General features: G+C 44.3%; 1 protein-coding gene across 2 annotated transcripts; it reads left to right on the forward strand.

The window, feature by feature from the left end:
- Positions 1 to 317: 317 nt before the first annotated feature.
- PATL1 (PAT1 homolog 1, processing body mRNA decay factor) lies at positions 318 to 22,954 on the forward strand. 2 transcript variants are annotated; one of them, XM_035124366.2, is made up of 19 exons: positions 318 to 444; positions 7,397 to 7,508; positions 7,885 to 8,099; positions 8,225 to 8,302; positions 8,567 to 8,761; positions 9,339 to 9,440; positions 10,243 to 10,332; positions 10,727 to 10,932; positions 11,030 to 11,119; positions 12,681 to 12,864; positions 12,987 to 13,110; positions 13,699 to 13,796; positions 13,976 to 14,035; positions 14,665 to 14,813; positions 15,636 to 15,795; positions 17,383 to 17,538; positions 17,984 to 18,075; positions 19,488 to 19,637; positions 20,461 to 22,954. In XM_035124366.2, exons 1-19 carry the CDS (start codon positions 430 to 432, stop codon positions 20,480 to 20,482), a joined length of 2,298 nt encoding a protein of 765 aa, XP_034980257.1. In that variant the 5' UTR covers positions 318 to 429; the 3' UTR covers positions 20,483 to 22,954. The 2 variants fall into 2 exon arrangements, with proteins under 2 accessions (XP_034980257.1, XP_034980267.1); XM_035124376.2 differs by lacking the exon at positions 10,243 to 10,332 and having other exon boundaries at positions 319 to 444.
- Positions 22,955 to 23,489: the final 535 nt, after the last annotated feature.

Consider the following 23,489-nt stretch of genomic DNA (forward strand, 5'->3'; position numbering starts at 1 on the left):
TCAAAGAGGTTCTATTTGTTTATTTTGCGAAGTCTCAAATGTGCACAAGGTAAGCACAGGAATGATTCGCAACATTACCAATTGCTTACATAAAAAACAACATGAAATAAAACTCAGTTCCCGCTTCCTCCGCAAGAATAACTGCGTTTTGGCCCTTTAAGAGGGCAACGCCTCCTTACGTAGGGGAGAAAAAAAAGCAGCGTCCTCCTCTTCATAGCGGGACCGGGAATAGAACGGGACTCCCTGCACGCATGCGCGCCCCAGTGATCTACGCAAGAGGAAACCTGTGTGGTGGACTTCATGGGACTACGTCAAGACGCAAGGCACGCATCAGGGGGCGGGGTTCCGGAGCTGGAGAAGTATCCGCGCGGAGCCTCCCGGGCGCTGCGTGGGGCGGGGGGGGCAGGGAGCCTCCGCGCCCCGCGAACCATGTTCCGCTACCAGGTGAGGAAACGCTTTGTTGGTGTGTGGTTGCTGCCAGGCCTCTTACTTGCGGGGCCTCCCTCCCTTGCTCGGGCGGAAGCGCCCAGGGCCACCCTTGCCGTGACCTTTGACCCGTATTTGGAACTCTGCTCTCTCTTCTCTCCCCCCTCCCCCAAGCTGTCCGGCGCCGCGTGCTGGAGGAGAGGGGCCGCTCTAGGAGTCTGTGGACAATGACCCAGGAGGACCCCTGTCCGTGAACCCGGTGGAGGCTGGGTCTAGTCTGTGGGTGAGGGTGGTGGGGAGCAGCCCCTTCCCGTTCCCTCAGCTCAGGGGGGGGGTCTTCCAGTTGGGTGCCCTGTTAGGATGTGCAAAGGAGAGTGGCATCCTTTCCCCAACTCTGAAGCCTATGCCCTAAACAAGCGAATAACTAGCTGCTTTCATGTGGGATGGCCTTTGGGGAAGAGTCTACTCTGAGGTGCTCATTTGTGTTTTTGGTTCCTGAGGGTCCTTTCCATGCCAGAGACATGGGAGGGGGTCAGTCATCTGCAACATAGATGGAGTTTGTGTATGGAGCACCCACAAATCAATTGCTATTCTGGGAATCCCTTAGGAAAGTCATGTGGGAGGAATCTTAGAATCATAGAGTTGGAAGAGACCACAAGGGCCATCCAGCCCAACCCCCTGCCAAGCAGGAAACACCATGTACCAGGTGATGTACCAGGAATGTACCAGGTGAATGTAGAATGACTTGCCACAGTGAGACATTGGGGTTTGAACAATAGAAGGAAATACGGGTTGAAGGATGACATTTGCAACGGAGGTTCATATCTCTGCATGCAAAACTATAGTATTGTATTAAGGAATAATACATGTAACTGATTGGCTTTTGGACATGTGCTTTGGGGGATTTAACTAATCGGGCTTGGACATATCTATTCAGTAAGATATTATTGCAAAGTTACAGGAGTTCTCCTTTGTGTTCAAAAAGTGACAGAAGAGACTAAAACAGCAGAAACTGAGAATTCTTGCATATTTTCTGTGCAGTGTTTACATTTGGATGCTGCTCACAGAACGTGTGATAGAGCTGTTGATAGGAACTGAAGGATACTGTGTTCTGAGAAACAGATCATGGTGAGACTTTTAGGATAGAGAAGTGTGAAAAATGTCATGTACCAGGTAATTTAGTGTACAGGCATACTGGATTGCATTGAGGTAGTAGCCTGCAGCATTCATTTAGAGGACTGTGTCCTGTGATTCAGGCATGTCTGTTCCACATCCTTTTTTTTAAGTATGCTAGGGTTTTTTTAATGGGGAACATAATGGGCTGGAGCTCCTTCTCCATCTTTCCTCCAGTGTAACTCCTCCCATGACAATATCTGAAGTAGTTAAGCTAGGATTGAGGAACCTTTTTCAGCCTGAGGTCCTCATTCTCTCATGACAAACCTTTTGAGGGCTGCATGCTAGTGATGGAGAGGGCAAGAATTGAAAGCAGACAGGGCAACAGATGTGATTCTTTATCCTTTGTACAGTGGGACAGGAGGGGAGAGTGCCCTTGTGCCTGAATTCTGCTTGCTGGTTTCCCACAGGCATCTGGTTAGAAACTGTGAGAACAGGTTGCTGGACTAGATGAGCCATTGGCCTGATCCAACTGGCTGCTCTTGTGTTACATTTAAGTGGCTTAAGCAGCCGTTTAACACCCCTGGGATAGTCATTTAAGAGTGCAGAGTCAATATACCTAACCCGTGATAGTTACCCCCTTAATTTTTTAGTACTTTGTCCTGCAGCAAAGATGGTAAAAGCACCTTTCTTTTCAGGGTTGTTCTGAACTGCAAGCCCAAAGGAGGACTAAAAAATGCTTGAGTGATCAGTTCTATTGCTTTATTAAAGAAAGGTGTAGACTTGGAGCAAATCAGCCTGCCAGGTCTTCCAGCCTTTACAGACACGGGACAGACACTGCAGCAAAGAGATGGCTTGTCCACACCCAAGCAAACATTCATATGTTCTTTATACACAAAGCAGCATACATCACTCTGGCCAGGACTCCCCATCATTCCACCTGGCTAGATGATGGCATAGGTGGCAAATACCCAAATCTTACAGATAGTTCTCCTTTCTGGGCTCAGAGCCCAGCCCTCCAAGCCTCCCCAGATAAGGATAACAAAAGTAAGCCAATTAGCCTAAATCAAAGCAAGTGAATATAAACACACGAGCTAATCGCTAAAACAACTACCAATTAATTTTGGGGTTATCTTGACTACCAAGATGGTGTTTGCAGAGCTTCTGGAATAGTTCACTTTTGTTTTGTTTTTTTGTTTTTTTATAATAATTTTTATTAATTTTTGCATATTGTTGTTGTTTAGTCGTTTAGTCGTGTCCGACTCTTCGTGACCCCATGGACCATAGCACGCCATGGACCATATTTTGCATATTAACAAAACAAAAACACATACACAATTAAGTACATAATTTCCATCTTCTTCTAACCCACCCTCCACGAGATCCCTCCTGCCACAAGGTATTCCCATGAACAGTGCGTAGTCGAAGATGGTGCATTTTATAATTGGGCTTATCTCCACCCCTCCCTCCTTACCCTGGGAACCCCCCCCCTGCCACCGAGGGGTCCTAGGGTAGTGAGAAGAGAGTAGGTGAGTGTCCACCCAACTGTTTAAACTTTACCAAAAATCATCAAAAAGAAAAAAAAAGAAAAACACAAGAAAAAGAAAGAGACAAAAAAATAAAAAATAGAATAAATCTTTTTTCCAAAACATTGTATTATGGGCTTCCCCTACCTCCCCCTTTTCTGATTTTCATTTTCAACACCATTTGAGCAGTTTTCTTGTCATATTCCCCACTCTATTTTCAAAATTCTCCAATCTTATATCCATAACATCCTTATTTTCTATTAAATTTTCTTCTAACATCATTTCTCATTCTCTCCCCCCCACCCACCCCCAGCACTTCCCCTGCCACAGAGAATTTCTAGGGGAAAGAAGGGGAGAGACAATGGTTCTTTTTCCAATTGAGTCTTCCCTCCCTCCCTGCCCTCCCCGCCCCAGGAGCCCCCCCTGCCACCAAGAGCTCCCTGCGCGCAGAGGGCCGACAAGAGGAATGGAACCCTGGAATAGTTCACTTTTGATTCAAAACAAGGGTCTAGCCATTCCAATTTACACAAGTGGTTGAAAGCTTGAAATTAGGTGGCTGAGTTTAATTCTTTTAAGTTTGTCAACATGAAATGCAAGAGTATCATCTTGTGTATGGTACAAGAAAGGGACTAGAAAGAAAATGTAAAGAAACTCCTAGCTTGCATGGACACTGGGATCATTGGATAGGCATTCTTACTTGTTCACATTCTGAACACCATGCAGGAATCAAGGGAACTGTTCTTGTCCTATTACTATGCGGAAAAGGCCTTTTCCATGCTCTTGTGTGTAGAAGAACTGCTTAGTTGTTACTCATTTGCATAAATCCACATTTGAGGTTTCACTACTGTTTGAAAGATGTCTCATTTTTAAATCGGACTATGGGGAAAATTAGATTTCTTCCATATTCTCTTAAGTTATCACCACTAAATGGACACACCACTACTGTCCACCCTCCTCTGCTATGCTGTGCGTTTTCATGTGATTTAATGGCTGTTGGCTACACAAGGTGTAACAGTCAAAATGCTCTCCAGACTTCTCCTAGAGACTTAAGCTAGAATCCCCGGGAAGCAAGCTGCAAACATTTTTTTAAAAAATGAACCATACTTTCGTTTCTCTGTCTCTTTTGATGATGCAAGTGAAACTGATACTTTCTTTTTGGCCAGAAAAAGTAAATTGCACTTCATATATTGCTGTTTTCCCTCACCTCCAAGCAGGCTCTACTGTTTTGGCAACAGACCATTGCTCTTCCAACCCAGTAACTTTTGGAGACAGGATATAAACTGGTATAGAGCAACTAGGGCTTGAATAAGGCTGATAGAATTGTAGTTACTGTGCACTAAGCCCAAATGTATTGGTATGCTCTGGTACAGTAGGTAATGGGTTGCCATGCAAATCCATTGACCAGTCAAATATTAGTCCCTTTGGTGAAGTTATTTAAAGCCAGGAATGCTGCTGTCTGGGTCGCATCTTACCTTCGCTTTCTGTTTTAACTTCATTCTTGCAAGATCATTTTTGAAAAACAAAAACAAAAAACTGCTGGTTTCAAAGTTCTGGATAAAAGAGAAGATCTAATATTGGGCATATTTTAAATATTCCTGATATTGTATAATCATCTATGTTACAAACCTCTTTAATGTATTTCATATGTTTGAGGTTTTACGTGTACAGTTGTTGGCTTTATTTTGTTCAGGTGTCTGACTGCATATAAAGAATCTGTATCTGATATGTGAATATTAACATTTATACAAACTTGTTTAATGTTGTTAAAATAGGGAGGTGGTGGTTTTTTAAAAAAAGCTATTTCATCCTTTCACCATGGCTCTGTTTGCACATAACATTAAGTCATAGATAAAAGCAAAGCAAATAGTTCACCACGAATGAACAGTGTGCTGCTGCATGCTGCTCAATTTTGCTCTGCCCTGCTTGGAGCTGAGAAACTGGTCAGGGAGGGGATGGCTTTGTGCTGCATGCAAGTCAGCAGCTATGGTTTGTTCTTCCCAACAAACTATGAGCAGTAAGCCAAAAACAAAACTTGGCTTCGTCTCATGGATTGTTTGAAAAGAAACAAATCGTGAGCCCTGCTTTGCACCTACTGCTAAGTCAGTTGTTCCGTGTTTTTGTCTCTGGCTGCAGAACAAAGTAGGCATAACTGAACAGCATCCACTAGCACACTTGCCCATTTGCATGGTTACAGGTAGGTAGCCGTGTTGGTCTGGGTCGAAGTAAAATAAAAAATTTCCTTCAGATACCATCTGAAGAAGTGTGCATGCACACGAAAGCTCATACCAAAATAAAAACTTAGTTGGTCTTTAAGGTGCTACTGAAGGAATTTTTTTATTTTGCCCATTTGCAGTAAGCTGAGTTGAGTGTTTCAGACTATGTATGGCTTGCTGTGATGTGTGAACCAGGTCATAAACCTTGTTCTTGTAATTAAGTATCAAATCTGTTTAAAGTGTTCCATTTCCTTTTCTAATAAATTTAGTACTGTACTCTTAAAATATTTGACCATTACTTGACAATATTTAAATGAGTATTTGACTGGTCAGTTGACCAAATATGTTTTGTCTCATTCAAATGCCCGATCCTAGAGTAATGCTTATTTGGATAGACATTTTCCTTTCTTATCCTGGATTTTCATACACATTGGCTTATTTGCCAGAGCATCTGTCTGTAAAAAGTAAACCATGTGAACTGATGCTTCATTCAGTAAAAATGCTTGGCTGGTTTCTGTTCCTCTTCCTATTACTCTTGGGTTTTTTTGCTCAGTGCAGATACTTTGTTTAGTTTCTTTCTCTATCCGACACAATTCAGGTTGTATTGTTTTACTTAACTAGAGAACAAAGTCTGGTTTGTGCTTTGAAAGGTGTTCCGGTCCAACTTTAGCTTGAACTGACTCATGAGTAAACCACTCCCTGCATGAAATTCTTTCTGGCATGCCAGAAAGGAAGTGAGAGCATGAGAATACAAAACTATGCCAGGGGGGGCTCTGGAGGTGGGGAGAAACTCAACTATGTAATGGACTACTTTCGACTGTTCTCTGTACAGTAATACCTTGGGTTACGAACACGATCCGTTCTGGGTCGCAGTTCATAACCCGAAATGTTCGTAACCCGAACGCGACCCGAACCGCCATTTTGTGCATGCGCAAAGCGTGCGCACCGCTTCTGCGCATGCGCGAGGCGTGCGTGCGGTAAAAAATACTTCCGGGTTTACGGAGTTCGTAACCTGAATTGTTCACAACCCAAGGTGGTCGTAACCCGAGGTACGACTGTACACAAGACTCTCTTGTGGCAGAAGGGGGCTCGTGGAGGGTGGGGAGAAGAAGGCAGGATATGTTTTGTATGTCTTTATTGTGTAAAATCAATAAAAATTATTTTTTTAAAAAAGAATACAAAGCTATGCAATCGTTTGCACAAGGTGTGATACCCTTATTGTTACAGGGAAGAGCAATGTAGAAAGCATGGTATAGTCAGTCTTCAGTCTGAGCCACTTACCGGTAACTCTGCAGTTTTAAAGCTCGCAAAGCTGCTGCAGAGTAAATGATTGTGGGTGCATCCTCTTGTAGGATAGCACAATGGCTTCTCACATTCACATAGTTCTCTGAAAATATAGGTAGTGAACTATGAGTGTGCTGCAGCCTACACTACTTATCTGCTTGTTCCAAACAGGAATAGAAAGACGCTTGAGTTTTGCACACCGCTCAAGACCAGGTATCCCCCGCATGTCAACAGCCCCCTTTGCCTTTTTGAATCTCATGACACCTACTTTATATTCATAATAAGGACTTGATGTAGCAATATTACAACACGGGAAGGAGTGGGAGGAAATCACGATGGAAGAGTTAAGTTGCTGTGGGTGTAGCAAAATTAAAAGTGGTGAGTTTGGGTATGATTTGGCACAAGTTGATCTTTTTGAGAGGCTTTTTGCCATAACAGTGCTGCACTGTAGCATTTGAAGCTGCAAATGGAACTATGTGGATGAGTACTTAATTTTGCTTCATAACATAGGAAGTGGCTTTCAGAAAGTTGCGGGCTGTGATGTTTTGTGTGGGGGGGGGTGTTGTCTTCTCTCAAGGGGATTTTGTGCATAGTTAATTCAGAATTGGTGCATTGGTGGTGGGTGGAAGGGATATTGGTTGCATATGTCTTGGAAGGATGAAGGAAGAACTTGTTGGAAGGATGAAGATGGGGACCCATCTACTAAAATTGTGACTTCTGCCTAGGGAGGAAGGGAAAGAGTTTGTGGGAAAAATGCTTTGGAATACTACAAGAGGATGTTGAGGTGTCTTTCTGGTTCCTGAAATCAATGCTGTGGGTTTCTTTTCTGTTAAGTCACTCGAGGACTGCCCTCTGGATGAGGATGAAGAAGGCTTTCATAACTTGACTGAGGAAGATGAAGATATCGACCAGTTTAATGATGACACATTTGGAGCTGGTGCAATTGGTGAGTTTGTCTAACAAGTGTGCCCTGCCATTTCATTCATATGCCAGAGGCTATTTTATAAATACTTCTTTTAATATAATATCCTAACTGTGCTGAAACATCCTTATTTCTTCCAAAGTTGCACTGCTGATATTTGGGCTGCTTGTTAAATCCCTTTGATGTTCCAATCTTTTGCCCCAGGAGTTGTAGGCAGATCCTGCTGCAGCTGTAGAACAAGGAGGGAGTGATAGGGCAAGAAGGGCAGGATCTTAAAGAAATATATCCCGTGAACCACCCTGAGACCTGCAGGTGTAGGGTGGTGTACAAATTTTAGTATAAAAATATAACAACAGCAGTAATAATAATAATAAATATCCTTCTTGTCATTCCTTTGCAGATGATGACTGGCAAGAAGCTCATGAAAGGTTGGCAGAGCTGGAAGAGAAGCCTGCACCAGGAGGAGATCAAGTGGATTCGGGAGTTGCCGATGAGATGGACCTGCTGGGGGACCACGAAGAGAACCTAGCAGAGAGGCTCAGCAAGATGGTGATTGATAATGAGTTGGAAGATCCAGCCATCATGCAGGCTGTGCAAACTCGGCCTCCTGTCCAGGTGTGCAGCAAGTGATAGTGGGGTTACATATTGGTGGGGAAAGAGCAATCTCATTTCTTTGGTAGGTTGCATAGGTTGGAGGGACCTCCATGTGACTTTTAATCCCTGTGTTCCCTTCTTTCCAGCAACAAGGTGGGCTCAATTCGAGCATCTGGGATGGGCCTTCAGTTCTCAGGCGCATTAGAGGACCACTTCTTAATCAGGTGCAGTGCTTTGTTTGTTTGTTCCATCTAAAGGGAATCTTGGTTTTTCCATAAAGGTGACTGTCTCCTCCTGCCTCTCCCTGCACCCCCCGGCTTCCATTATTTAATGTTTTCTCTAGTGCACTGTACAGAAGATAGTGGCACTGTCTTTGCATGGGAGACTTACAGACTTAAGTTCAGTAGCCTACGTTCTGCCTGTGTCTCTTCCCAAATGTATAAATATTTAAAGTAAGTTGCTGGTGTGTGTTCTCCTCTTCTGCGCAGGAGGTCCCCTCTGTGTCAGTGCTGGAATATGCCCTACCTCAAAGACCTCCACAGGCCCGAGAAGAGGAGCAGGACCTTTCGGAGCGGGCGCTGCCCAGGCGGTCATCCTCACCAGTTATTGGCAGCCCTCCTGTTCGTGCTGTTCCTATTGGGACGCCACCAAAGCAGCCCATCATGCCCAACTTTAACCAGCAGGTATTGTTTCTTCCTTCTGGAATTGAGGGTGGGTGGATCTGGGCTGGGGGCTTCAGAGAAGAACAGAATGAAAACAAAAGGCTCTGTGCTGTGTTGTGTAGCACAGAGGTTGCCACAGAGGTCTCAGTTTAGCATCTGCAAAGGCTAATGCTATTTTCCACTTGCGCCCTTGTCCCCTTGGAATCCTCGCCTTACTTGCCCTTTTGCTGCTCTAGATGTCAAACTCTCCCATGATAGAAGCTTGTCTTCCATCTGTCTGTCTCTGACAAAATGGGAAAACAGCATTAATTATCTGAAACTTTTCATAAAAATGTAACATAGATGCCCATTCAAGGATGTGACTTTCTCTCCAGTGGCGTTTTTAGTGTTCAGTGAAATGTGAGTCCAAACTGCTATTGAAAGAAGTGCTCTTGTTTGTTTTTGTCGTTTCTCTTTCAAATGCAATGAAGGTGATGACTAGAAGCATGATATCTTAATGGTTTGGATGCAGTCTGGTACCTAGAGTTGAAGGAAGCATTTGGTGGTGAGGTTTAATCTCAACTCTACTGATTTGCTTATTTTTCTTCTGTTTCAATAGATCCTGTGTCCAAAGCCTGTTCACATTAGAGTCCCCATTCAGCAGCATTACCCAAGCCCCTTCAGTGAGAGAATGTCTCCAAACCAGCTCTGCAATATGACGGTAGTTCTGACTGAGCAAATGTCTGTGTTGGCTTGTGGTCTAACATCTGTTCTTGCCCTTAACCCTGCCCCAACATTCCTTGCTATTTAAAATGTTCTTGAAGGCCTTTACTCATCAATGTAACCTTCAGTCTCCCTTCTGTATTGCTTTGTTCTGAAATAAACCTCCTTCTGGCCTTGAACACAGAGCCTGTCAACTACAGGAGATTCCCAGTGCACTTTTGTGTGTTTCTAAGGTTTACTTGACTTTCAGTTTGGCTTTTGGTATAATTGCTCATTGTTAGACAAGAAAGCCTAAAACAAAAAAGCCTAAAAGGAAAAAGCTCAAATCTCCTGTCTTCTGTTTAATTTTCATGACACCCATTTTCATGTATCAAGATTCTCGGGTTTTGCCCTTGAAAGGAGCTCCAGTGCAAGGACAGCACATACAACAGTTGAAATTTAGTGCTCCTGCTCCTTAGTGGTCGTGTGTACCCTTTTAATCATAAAGCAATTTAGCAGTATTGCAGCTTGTAATATACTTCCAAAGAGATCCTCAGTACTGCTCTCCAGTGTTGAGATGTGATGATGATACTGTTTGCCCAATGTTAGAATGAATTATTTTGTCTTGTCCTGTATGATAGGAATGACCAGTTGTTCGAATGCCTCTCTTGTCTTGCTTGTTTTAGACACTTCTAGCTTCTGCATTGCTCCTGCCTTCTATTTTCTGTCATCTCAGTAATATCCAGAAGGGGGAACATAGAAATGTTCTTGTTGTGTCAGACTGTTTCTACAGTCGGTGTGTTCTATTTTCCTTTTTCCAGAACTCCTCCCTCTTGGGCCACCCATTCCCTCCCAATGTTACTCCTGTTCTCACCCACCTTCAAAGAGCGCAGCTGCTAGGAGGAGCGCAGGTAAACATCTGGCTACTGCCTTGCTCTCCTTTGCATTTTTGTGGTTGCATCCTCTACAGCAGGGGTGGGGGACCTGTGGCTCTCCAGGTGTTGTTGGACTCAAACTCCCAACGGCCCTAGCCAGCATGACCAGTGCTCAGGGATGGTGGGGGTTGAGTTCAGCAACATCTGGAGGGCCACAGGCTCCTAACTCCTGGTCTATGGGCTCTTTTGCTCTACTATGCAAGTTCTTCCTCCGTATACCTGCTTCTTGTGTTTGCTTCATTTGCCAGATCATATATTCAGGGAACAGAGGAGCCATGAGCAACACATGCTTGGTATGCTTCTCTGTCTTGCATACCCTAGCGGATAAAGTTCCTGCAGTGGTGATGCTGTTTTCTCCTTTTTCCTACAGGCAGGGAGGCTGTCTCCCAGCCAGTTTGCACGTGTCTCTGGACTTGTCAGCAACCCCCTTGCTTCCATGAACCCCAAACTACTTCAGGGCCGAGTTGGGCAGATGATGCCTCCAGCTAGCGGCTTTCGTGCCTACTTTGGGGCGCCGTCTGCCCCTTCTTCGCAACACCACTCCCCATGTCCTGGAGCCCACCTGCAGAATTTAAGGTATCCCATTTGCTCCACCTTTATTCCAGTAAGACGGCTAAGCTGAACTGTGTGTGGGTTCTCCATTGCTCTTTCCTGAGAGAACTTTATTCCCTAGGCCTCAACCGCAGATGTTCCGGCCGGATACGACCCACCTTCACCCACAGCACCGACGACTCTTGCACCAGAGGCAGCAGCAGAACAGGAAGTGAGTGTTGGGTGCATCTGTGTACTTCTGCTGATGGAGGGAGGGAGGGAAAGCTTAAGTATCTTCCCAGCACAAGAAGCAAAGTTCTGCCAAGGTTGTGTATACTTGGTGTCAAGGAGAAGCTATTTGTGTCTGATGTAACCTGTATATACCGTAAATATACATCAAGTGCCTCTGCAGTATGTCTGCCCCAAAAGATCTACATAAAATCAGATTTTTTTTTGGAAGAATAATTTGGTGGGCACCCAACTCATTCCTCATTTTGGAGCCCTCATTTTTTCCACTGATTCTACAGAAGTGGATTTCCTGCACCAACAGAATGTTGGGCTTGATGGCATTCTGACACACCTTCCACTTTATGAGTCTGTGAAGGACTTGGAGATTATCCTGGACTTCCAAACGGAGCTGGAGTGGCAAAAAGAAGTAGGAACAGGAAAAGGAATGATTAATTCAGGCAGTTCATAATCTTAACAAAATTGCCTCAGGTGGAAGATGGCTGCTAGTTTAGATGGAAGGGGATTTAGACAGTTCATGGGTCTGTATTGATAGTGATTAGCTAAAATAGCTGGAAATTGAATCTCCATATGTTGGGGGCAGTGCATCTCCAGTGAGGAGGTGCAGAGATCAATTGCCACTAAGCTCTTTTGGAACATCTGGTTAGCCACTGGAGGCAAACTCAACAGATGTTTTGCTTTGCAAGACAATTCTTAGGATGATAGGCCTCAGGGAGTTAGATGCATAGGATACTATCTATTGCTTTTCTATTTTTTAAGCCTTCAATATCTGCTTGCGTGTATTGGCTTTCTCTCTGTAACCAGGATGAGAATTTTGTTTTTTAAAGAGAGCTATTGCCAGTTTTTCTGATGCGGTCTTTGCCACAGTGATCATACCCCTGGAATACCCATACTCCTGAGTACCGTGCCTCTATGTGGAGGTATTTCTCAACATCCTGTGGTTATTCTGGTCACCCTTTCAATGAATATCCTGAAAGTAACTTCATGGCATGTCACAACAGAGCAAACTGGTGACAGGGTGAAATTCGCTTATTCAGAAGAAACTTAGCCTCTCTTTTACCTGCTCTTAAGTTGCGAAGCTCAGCACCATGAACTTGCATGCTGGATTGACCCCGGGTTGTTTCTTGGGACATGTAAAAATACAGCTAAAGGAATTTGCTGGAGTGCATCTGTTCTTCTCAGAATTGTCTTGTGCCAAGAGACTTTACATAAATCCCAGGCCGCTGTCCTGGAGCACTTGCATGCTGTGTCCTACTGTGTACAGTGGTACCTTGGTTCTCGAACTTAATCCATTCTGGGAGTCTGTTTGACTCCCAAAACTGTTTGAAAACCAAGGTGTGGCTTCTGATTGGCAGCAGGAGCTTCTTGCACTCAAGCAGAAGCCGCGCTGGACATTCGGCTTCCAAAAAACGTTTGCAAACCGGAACACGTACTTCCGGATTTGCGGCATTTGGGAGCCGATTTGTTCAGCAACTGAGCCATTCGGGAACCAAGGTTCCACTGTAATTGGTCTGTACTTTTCCTGAATTTTGTGGCACCCCTTTCAGTCAGCACCGGAGCCTAAATGGGTCAGCAGGGGACAGAGGGAGCCACCGGAATAGCCACCAGGAGCAGATCAGGAAGGACCCTTACGCCAATCTCATGCTGCAGCGGGAAAAGGACTGGGTGTCCAAGATCCAGATGATGCAACTGCAAAGCACTGATCCATACCTGGATGACTTCTACTATCAGGTTGGTGCTTCATGGAGGCCCATTGTAGCACTCTGCTTCTTGTCTTGCTGGGGACAACTTTCCAGTCTTGGGTTAAAGGGTGCTGTGCCTCTAGACTTCTAACCAGCTTTCTCTTCCTTTAGAACTATTTTCAGAAGCTAGAAAAATTATCTGCAGCTGAGGAAATGCATGGGGATGGTCCCAAAAAAGAGCGCACCAAACTAATCACCCCACAAGTTGCCAAGTTAGAGCATGCCTACAAGCCAGGTAAGTACCTTTGTGCACCAAGGACTGATCTGAATGCATGCAGCAGGAGGAATAACTAGAATCCAGATGTGGAAGGGTGGACTGTGCTACTTCAGCCTTGCATGGGGTGGGGTGGGCAAAGAATGCCCTGCAAATAGAAAAATAGCACATGGCGAGACGTGTTCCTTGTTGTGCTAACCTTTTATTCACGTGGTGTCTTTAGTATGGAGGAGCATTAGAAATGTACTCTCCTCCCTCCTGCTACTTGTTAGGAGTGATTTAACCTGTTCTGCTCCCTCAGGATTTTACCATCTCATTCTGCTGCATATGAAATTTTCACCCTATATACCATTCCAGGGCTGGGGAGTAAATGAAGGCAAGCTTAGACACAGCAAGGAACAGATTGCCTTGTAGGTCTGCATGTATTTGAGCCCCAAATATAGCCTCATTTCCTAGATGGTTGATAAGGAAGGCACAGTTTGGTTGATGGAGTGAAAATGTAATCGGGAAGAGATGGGGACAGTAGAACTTTGTGTAGCAATAGCATGTTAGGGCAAGTAGGTTCGCTCATGCAATTTCACCTGCATTGCCTTTTCTTTATGCTTGCAGTGCAGTTTGAAGGCTCACTGGGGAAGCTCACAGTCTCCAGTGTGAATAACCCCCGCAAGATGATTGATGCCGTTGTGACGTTACGAGGGGAAGAAGACGTAAGTTTCTCTGGTTAGGATTACTTGGGCTCCCTCCATGGATAGTGTAAAGCTATGGGTTTGTCATCTTTCTTCTCAAATATGGGCCCGTTGTCAAACCTTGCTCCTGCTCAGGTTGCAGAGGGGAACTTTCCTGTTCAGTGGCAACTTTTCTTAGCATGCCTTGCACTCTTCCTTAGGAGACAAAGGAGAAGCAGGTTCGAGATAAAAGGCGCCAGACTCTCTTCACTATTGAGAAGGTAAGTCTGAGACTTTGGTGCATTCTCCCTGGAAAGCAGGAATCATCCAGTACAAGGTTAAAGGGAGGCTACTAACTCAGCCCTTAGTGGTTAAACTGGTGGCAGCGCAGTTTAACCATGACGGGTTATGCCATCTTGGATTTAGAATAGAGAGGCTACTGTTGAAATCACTTGTACATCCTTTTGGTGGTTTAACCATGATTACTGCTTCTATTTGCTGTCTGTTTCCTACTTAGTATAGTTTCCTTTTAAATGAAGTTAATGAAGGGAGAACTTTCTGACACTGAGCTGGAATGGACTCCCTCAGAAGGTGGTGGACTCTCCTTCGTTGGAGGTTTTTAAGCAGAGGTTGGATGGCCATCCATCTGGGATGCTTTGGTTGAGATTCCTGCATTGCGGAGGGTTGGACTAGATGGCCTTCGGGGTCCCTTCCAGCTCTACAATTCTATCATTCTAATTATCTGACTTGGCCTGCAGCAGTCAAGTCTAAAGCTTTGGGGGAAGGTGGGGAGATGGCACAGCCTACCCATTCATCAGTGTTATTCAGGCATTAGAACTGTAGTCCTATAAGGAGTGTCATATGGCATTGAGTTTAGATGCATGTCTAAAGCCCATTTCTTGATTACTAGACATACAGCCTCCTCCTGGATGTAGAAGACTATGAGAGGCGCTACCTTTTGAGCCTGGAGGGCGACAGGCTGGCTTTGATGGAGGAGAGGAAGCAGAAGATCTGTGACATGTATGACAACCTGAAGGGGAAAATGCCCAACCAGGAAAGGTAAGAGTAAGATTCTTGTATACAATTCCAAAAAGAAAATAGTTCCTCCCAATTTGACAGACAGATATTTGGGTGCACAAGTGACTGTAGGGGGAATTAGTGACAATTGGCCTCTCCCCTGATTCCACAGACAGGGGAGCATCACATGAACAGAATTCTAAGTGGGATGCCCCACTAGCAGAAGCCTAGATAGACAGGATTATCTGTTTCCTTACTGATACTGGCCAGTATTGGGGCTCATGGAATAAGCACTGCAAGAATAAAAGTTTCAAAAACTAGTTGGTACAGATTAGCTTCTGGAGGGAAATGGGATGGCAAACCACACTTGACAAACTGTTTCCAAGATATTAGGACAGACTATTTGGTAATAAACTTAGTGTCATTCCCCGCTTCCTCACTTAGGCTTCTTGTTTTAGCAGCCTGCTAGCCTGTGGTGGGGACACAACTGTAGCCTCCTCCATAATTACCCCTCACTTCTAGGTTGTGAAGTGGATGTTCCCCCTTAGAGTGCCATACCTGGCCCAGGGAGCACCCTGTTGCCAACCCAATATGATTTTAAAGCTGTTTCGACTCAAAATAATTATTTGACCTTAATGAGGTTACTGCTCCCGATGAAATGGTCTCTGAAGACTTTCTGGGTGTTTGGAAGAACTCTATGTAGGTTGCTAGATGCCGTACCTTCATGAAGAGTGTTGTGGCTGTGGGCAAGGCTTTCAAAGCTACGCCAGCTCTGCATGCCACTTAGAGAGGAAGTTCGGTGGGGGAGAAGAATCATATGCTCTGGCGCCACCTAACAATAAGTTGTGTGCTCTTTTCTGGCAGACTGTGTGATGATGCTTTTGTGCAGATCATGTGTATTCGGAAAGGAAAACGTCTGGTTGCCCGGATCCTACCTTTCTTGTCCACTGAGCAAGCCGCTGATATACTTATGGCCACAGCCAGGAACTTGCCATTCCTAATTAAGAAGGATGCTCAGGATGAGGTAAACACTGCTGAAGAGAGGCCACTAAGGAGTTGTCTTGAGTGTTACAGGAATGGAAGTGTTCACCTGCATAACTAATGCCTTCTCTTACTAAAGTAAGAGGAAAATACAGTAGTCCTGCTTGTGTTTGTTAGGATTAGTCTTTTTTGGGATTGACTAGGGCAGGCATCCCCAAACTGCGGCCCTCCAGATGTCTTGGTTTACAACTCCCACAATCCCTAGCCCAGGGGTCCCCAGACTTACCGCGCGGCGGGCCGGTGCCCGCCGCGCCGACCGCGCAGTGGGCCGAAGGGCAGGGGAGTGCGCGCGCAGCGGGCCAGAGGGCGGGGGAGTGTGCGCCCGTGCGCATGCGCACACGCACGGGGAAAAAATCGCCGAAAATCGCTTGTGCGCATGCGTATGGCCCTCCCCCGACCCGGAAGTGCACCAGAAATGACCTCTTCCGGGTCGGGAGAGGCCCATACGCATGCGCACAAAGGATTTTCGGCGATTTTTTGCCGGTTTTTTAGATCGTCGCTGCGCCGCGCGCCGTGAGAGCGGGCGGCGGCAGCGGGCGGCGGGGGTCGTCGCGGGCCGGATTGGAAGGCCGATTGGGCCGCATCCGGCCCGGGGGCCGTAGTTTGGGGACCCCTGCCCTAGCCTAACAGGACCAGTGGTTGGAGAAGATGGGGATTGTAGTCCAAAACATCTGGAGGGCCAAAGTTTGGGGGTGCCTGGACTAGGGTCTTTCAACAAAATAACTAAGGCTACAGTCCTATGCATACCTGGGTGTAAGCCCCATTGAACTTAGCAAGACTTAAACATAGGAATCCTCTATAAATGTCTGCAGTGTTTCAATAATTTCCGTGCTGTACATTATGACAGCCATGGTTTTACAGATTCCAGCTCCTGTTGGCAGTCTCCCTTGATAAATCTGGAGAGGCCAAAGCCACAAATAGAGCACATCTCTTCTTCCAGTCGTCCCATCTCCTTCCTAGTCTTTTAAAGTGAGGTGTTAGCTAGCATTTGTAAGAAAGTTGATAACATGTTTAAGTACCAGAGGCATAAACCTGAGAATGTACCGTGTGTATCAAGACAAAGGCCGATAAAAGTTCAAGAAACCAGTTAGAAAGTGGCTGTCTTTAAAGGGTAGGAAAATGGAGATGGAGTCTGTTTCTCCCACTTTAAACTTCTATTTATTCATTATACCCCACTGTTTGAGGAACTTTCTCCAGAAAGCAGCTTAGTTTCTATTAAAAAAAAACCCATTTCCACCTGATAATAAAATATAAAAAGTACCAGATACAATACAATGAACAATAAACCAGTGTTTAAAAAACAAAAATTAAGTGCTATAGCAACGCTATCCACAGCACTCAGCATCATAGCTGCCAAGTTATCCCTTTTTTACAGGGATTTTCCCTTATGCTGAATAGGCTTCCTCGCGAGAAAAGGGAAAACTTGGCAGCTATGCTCAGCATAAAGGAGTTTTATTGCAATATATTAATGATTAGACTAGACTCAGAAATTAGGATGTCGGTCTCTGGTATGGAGCATGCTTCTTGTCCTGTGACAAAAGCATGGCCCTTTTAAAAACCTTTTCCCCAGGTGCTACCCTGCCTATTGAGGCCCTTCTCCCTTGTTCTCTATCATCTTCCAATGGGAACTGTCGCCAGCATCCTGCAGCAGCTAATGAACCTACCTCAGAGCACGACGACGACAGCATCAGCCAACCCGCACCTCACAAATGTGCTCCAGAACAAGGTTTCTTCTCTTTACTCCACTTTTATCAGTGCTTAGTGTACCACTAGACTTTTTTTTACGGCTAGGCATTACTTTAGGATAGAGGAGATGTTAATGATGAGGCTTTAAAGGCACAGCTGCTTACAAAGATTTGCTAGGATGTAAGAAGTGCCCTTGCTCCCTCACCTGAATGAAGCTCTGGAGTTCCTAGGCACCTGTTCCTATGCAGCTGTTCTCACATCTCTTGATTTATGATATCAGTTTCTTTTCTTTTGCCCTGTCTCTTCTGTGCAGCTGAGCATTTTACGTTTTTGAAAAAAAACAGATCGACCCTTTTAATTCTAAATGGAGATTTAGTCATTATTTAAAGTAATATGGACTTAACTGGGGCATAACCTTTTACTGGAGGTGTACATAGGGTTGCAGTGTTAATTTTCCTTTCTGTTCCCACCCCCTTCTACTCCAGTTTGGCCTCTCTTTGCTGTACTTGGTCTTGAGCCGTGGGGAGGAACTGCAGAGTTCAGATTCTACTACAGATCTCTTGCAAGACAACCAGTGGTGAGTCTGAGCAGCCCGGCATTTCATGTGTCTACTTTTCAAATGTATTTCTTCAAAAATGAAATATTTTGAGTTTGACTTTCAAACAAATGCAGATAATCCACAATAGTAAGTGAAGACTAGTTTGCATAGTTTCTGGTACATGTTGGTAGCACATGAGAAGCAAGTTATTTAGCTCTAGTTTGCATAATTCCCCCCCTTGATTCCATATGGTTACAGTTGCCATTGCTGTACTGCATGTGGGGTGGAGTGCGGAGACATTTTGTTGCTCTTGTCTGTTTTTTGCCCTTCTTTCAGTGCACATTTTGTCTTTGCCACCATCCTGGCTGTGTTTGCTTGGTGAGGGGGAAAGCACTCTGTATATACTCAAAACACTCAAAGCAGGTTCTTTAGCTGATAAGTTGAGGCTGGTAGTCCTTGCTTTGAAGTTTGCCTAGAGAAGGGCTCACCATGTGCTTAAGAGCCTGTCAAATTTCACCTAGGAGTTGGGCAGCAAGCTTGAAGCTCTGGTGATTTTGTACTGTAGAACTTAAGGATTAAGTATACTTGGACCTGTTCTCTTCATCTCAGCCATATAGCATGTGAGAGCCATACTGTAGTTTATTTATTACATTTATGAACCTTCCTTGAGAAGAATACCTTGAGAAGAGGAAGGAGCTTTTTTATCTTAAAATTGCTGGGAACAGCAGAGGGGGAGGCAGAAAGCTGCAGCATCCTCTTCTGAAAGTCTAGCGCTGTGACCATTTACTGTAAATACCCACATTGGTAGGTTTCTCTCCTCCTGTCTCATCCTTGAAAAAGATCAGTAGCTGGAATATTGATCATGGCTTTTTTAGTGTCTCCTAGAGCTGTCAAGGTTACTTCCTGATTATTTTTGTAGCTCCAGAGGACTCTTAGCTGTCTTCCGTAAACCTGAATCACTGTATTCCTTTCTGCCCTTTCAGCCTCCTTTAATATCAAATGGGATCAGGATAAGGAAAGAACTTTCCCAGATGGTCTCATGTTTGCCGTTTCCTTACCAACTGGTAGTCAAATCTAAGTTGTGGCCAAAGACAAATGTTCTGAAAGCAGTGCCCCTGTTGAATTGATCAAGTTTGACTTTAGAACAGTGTCGTGTGGTGTGAAGTACTGTCAAACTTGCTGTGTCCATCCTTGTTTCCTAAAATATCTGTCAACATGGGGTGATTGTCTCTTATCTCCCAGTAGTAAATGTCATCTATTTTTTACGGTAAAAACATTTTACCTGCTCTACATTGCAAATACAATTCTAGAGTGGGTTACAGATTTAATCCTATGATGTGGTAGGCATGTAAACTCAAGCGCCTCTCTTGACAAACCTCCACTTCCATGCCCTGCACCACACTCTGTGCAAGCCATTCTTACAATGACCATTACCTCCTTGTCTCTGGCAGGACGGAACTCATGTTCATGGCAACCAGAGAGCTTCTCCGGATTCCTCAAGCAGCCTTGGCCAAGCCAGTGTCCACCCCCTCTAATCTCCTGTCTCTCTTCTCTCGCTATGTTGATCAGCAGAAACTAAATGTGCTAGAGACAAAGTTGCAGTAAGTATTGTCATGTTATCCGCACAATAATAGAAGTCAGGCATGGAAATGGAGAATAGGGAGGAGATATTGTGTCTCCAATATATATAATTATATATATAAATATATTAAACGGAGAAAAGTGGAGAAGATACTGCTGTGCCACTGATTCTCACATTTGCAGTAGTTCCACAGTAAGGGCTAATAGTTGGAAGTACACTAATAAGGAGTGGCTGGAATGAGACTTCTGTGTCGGTTCACCAACTGTTGTAGTAGTTTTTTGTAATATTTAAGTTTTGAGGAAGCTGTCTGTCAGGGTTGGGGAACCTGTCGTTCTTAGTAAGGAATAATTTATTGGCCAAGTACCAAACATACTTGGAATTTTGCTTCGACTACATTGCAATGTACTTACCTTATACAAACACTGTTCCACTCATAATACAATAGCACAGCAAATGATGTTTGCTGTGGTCCAGCACAATTCTTCAGATATTACTGGATTCCAACTCCTATCGGCTCCAGCCGGCATAGCCCAGGCTTTCTCAACTTTGGATGTTGCTGGGCTGTAACTCCTATCATTCCTAGCCAGCATGGTTAGTGATCAGGGATAATAGCAGTTGTAGTTCAAGAACATCTGGGAACACAATGTTGAGAAAAGCTGCTGTATAGCTAGTTGTCATGAATCATGAGGTGTATTCCAGCAGTACTTGGACGTCCACAGATTCCTCACCCCTTTTATATGGATACGAAACAAAATTGAGTTAGGGGGGAAAAAGGAATCTGGCTGCAGTAGCTAGAAAGATTACGCAATCTTTACAGTTCTTCCTGCTTTCTTCTGTTTCAGGTTAATTCAAGGAATACGATAGAAGGCCTCAAACTGCTGCCACGCTGGTCTCCATCACTGCTGCCACCTCCAGAGTATTTTAGTGGGTGAAGAGGAGGCAGTGCCTTCTCAGAATAAATCCTTGTGGGATTGTGTCTCTGGTCCAGCACAGAAGATTGCTCTCTTGCTCTGAGCTTGGCTGGGGATGTGCTTACCTTCTCCGCCCCTCATTGCTAGTTTGCAGTTCTGCATGTCCTTGCTGCATTGAATCACCCCAAGCCCCCCCCCCCCACTTTCCCCTTAGCACTTTCACAATGGCTTTCCCTCCCTACAAAGACCCCTTTCTCCTCGGCGCACTACTGATGGACTAGCAAGGAAAGTTGTTCCACTTTCCTGACCCCCTTCACTAAGAACACCAGCCTGGGTGGGAGGAAGAGAATAGTCCACATTTATTGCGGAAATGGAGAGACCTGTTGGTGTCTCCTTTATGTTGGGAGTGTTTTTAAATGATGGGAAGTCCCTCTGATTGGCCCACTGGTGACTCTGTCTCCCCACCTCTTCCAGTGCCAGATGTCTCAATATGGCATCGCCCAGTCCTGCAAACTGATCCGCCTTTTCTGAACCTTGTGATGAAGCAATGTCATCTTTGCACATTTGTCTAGTCTTCCTGAGACTCACTTTCTACCTGAGCTTTTTGTCTCTGACCTACACCTTGCTTCAAGCTCCAGCTGGCCAAGATCCCTTGTAGACTAACCAATAAGGTACCAGGAATGAATTTCCTGAACAGATTAAACTTAGTGAGTTTCAATATCATACACTGCTAAGTCCTGCTGTTTTCTTGCTCCTTTTTTTGGAATGTGGTGAGGTGTTTTTTTAAAAAATTCTTTCTTTGCTTTTAAAAACAATTTGCACATGTAGGTATTCTACAACCAGTAAATGCCTGTTACTAACTGGCTGCCTCTCCACAGTATTCTCCTTACACCTCCCTTAAATCCAGATTTCTAACTTACTTTCTCACACCTTCCTTTTTCCTACAGCCTTTCAACCTTTCTTAATCCTTTTCCTCTACTCTTTACTCCTCTCCGTAAACACGATCAAGTGGTCCATTATTATTATTATTATTATTGTGCTTTTACTTTTTGGTTTGGTTATGATTAATGAAATTTCTAAATTTACATTTTTATAGGGTATTGTAAATAAAAAAAAATTCTATACTTGTGGAGAGTGTGCATAGTGTTCTGTGTATGGATTTTGCTTTTCTGTAAACTAGGGGGCTGTCTCATTCAGACCCAAACAGCAGGTGCATCCGTATGGGCTGCTGAAGCTTGACAAATCTAATATAGTAGTAAAGTGTGAATAAAGCCTCTAAGAAAAAGTAATTTTTTTTTGCAATAATCAGTTAAGTACATTGGTTTAGCTGGTACTATCCCGCATCAGTTCTCTTCATTTTTCCTCATAGCCATGGAATGGCTTGTTGGCAGGGATTAGAGCACACCTTGGCCCAGGAATTTGGTATATCCCTTGGAGCTGCACTTCAGGGTTTTATCCATTGCCGTATCTACTATGCTTAATTGTACTCAGGTACAGCTGTCTGTGTCAGGGCTGGGGAACCTTTGCCACCTCCAGATGTTGCTGAACTACAACTCCCAACAGCCTCAGCAAGCATGGCCAATGGCCAGGGATGATGAGCTGTAGCTTAACATCTGGAAAACCAGAGCTTTTTTTCAGCCAGAGCTCAGCTCTAGTATCTCTCAGGTGGGTGCCATTGCCATTCTAAAAGAACAAGAGAGAAGTTCATGGTGAGCTCCAGCACCACTTTTGCTAGAAAAATAGCACTGTGGAGAGCCAAATGTTTCCTACCCCTAGTCTATATAAAGGTTTTTTTCTGCTGGGGGCTGCAGATTTCCCTTGGGAGAAATCTGAGAGCTAGAGTGGTCAGAATACCCTTTCTCCCCCCCTCCCTTCTCCTGTACCATTCTCTTCTGCCTTCAGGTTTTTCTCTTTGCCATCTGCATGAAATTAGGCCTTGCTCTAAGACTAGTTATATGTAGACAATGCTAGCTTTCATATTGCCCCATTAGTGTGTTTCAGTTTGTGTTCTTGGCTACCTTTAACAAAAAACACGATTTAAACATTTCTTGAGCTGCTTCTAAATGTTATGTTGCTAGGTGAGGATTAAGATACTGCCATTTTACTGTGAGGGGCAACAGTTACCTAAGCTTAAGGGAAACCAGCCCTTTTCCACAACATGTCAGCCAGCTCTTGCAGCAAAGAACAAATGAAATTGCTATTTAAGATTAACAAGGTTGGATTTAAAATGGTTTTTCTTGTAAGAAATTCAGGTGCAGGTTTATTAATAGTGGTAGGGCAACAATGGCCGTAAGAAAAATACATTAGAACAATTTTTTATTACTGCATTTATATGTTGCCTTTCTGTGTGCACTTGAGGTGGTAACAATTTGAAATAACTTAAATAATAAAATGGAAAGATGGAGCAACCTAGCAGTTTCTCTCTCTCGAGGTTTGGGTAATCTATTCAGGAGGAACAAAATAAAATAAAAAAATCCTTCTAGTAGCACCTTAGAGACCAACTAAGTTTGCCATTGGTATTAGCTTTCATGTGCATGCACACTTCTTCAGATATTCAGGAGGAGAAAGTGCAGCAATTGCCACCGCCAGCTTAAGAGTTCACCACACTGGCCATTTCAATACTGTCACCCAGTTTGGAACAATCCGATTGGAACGCTTCACAATCTGTTTTACCACCCTGAATAATTTGATGTCTTAAGCAAACGTGGTTATCCCTAACTATATTGTGTAAAAAGCACCAACCTCAAGAGATCCTTGTGCCTCCCACTTTCCTTTACCAAGAACTCACAATTTTATTCCTACTGATCCATAGGGGAGCTGGTCCTGTTAGCCCAGGACTAACAATGCCAGCAGGATTATCCCCATAAGGTATACATTTTTGCAGCCACATATTTGAGCTCCTACGTAAGCCAATTTTTGGAGGAATAAGACCTAAATACATTGGCTTGAAAGTTAAGTTC

Source organism: Zootoca vivipara, chromosome 1, assembly GCF_963506605.1.
Source record: "Zootoca vivipara chromosome 1, rZooViv1.1, whole genome shotgun sequence".
NCBI lineage: Eukaryota > Metazoa > Chordata > Lepidosauria > Squamata > Lacertidae > Zootoca > Zootoca vivipara.

What these genes read in the sequence shown, in the direction of transcription:
- PATL1 (XM_035124366.2), top strand. An exon ending in ATTTGGAGCTGGTGCAATTG is followed by an intron (nt 7,509 to 7,884) that starts GTGAGTTTGTCT and finishes ATTCCTTTGCAG; the next exon opens with ATGATGACTGGCAAGAAGCT. An exon ending in GTGCTAGAGACAAAGTTGCA is followed by an intron (nt 19,638 to 20,460) that starts GTAAGTATTGTC and finishes CTTCTGTTTCAG; the next exon opens with GTTAATTCAAGGAATACGAT.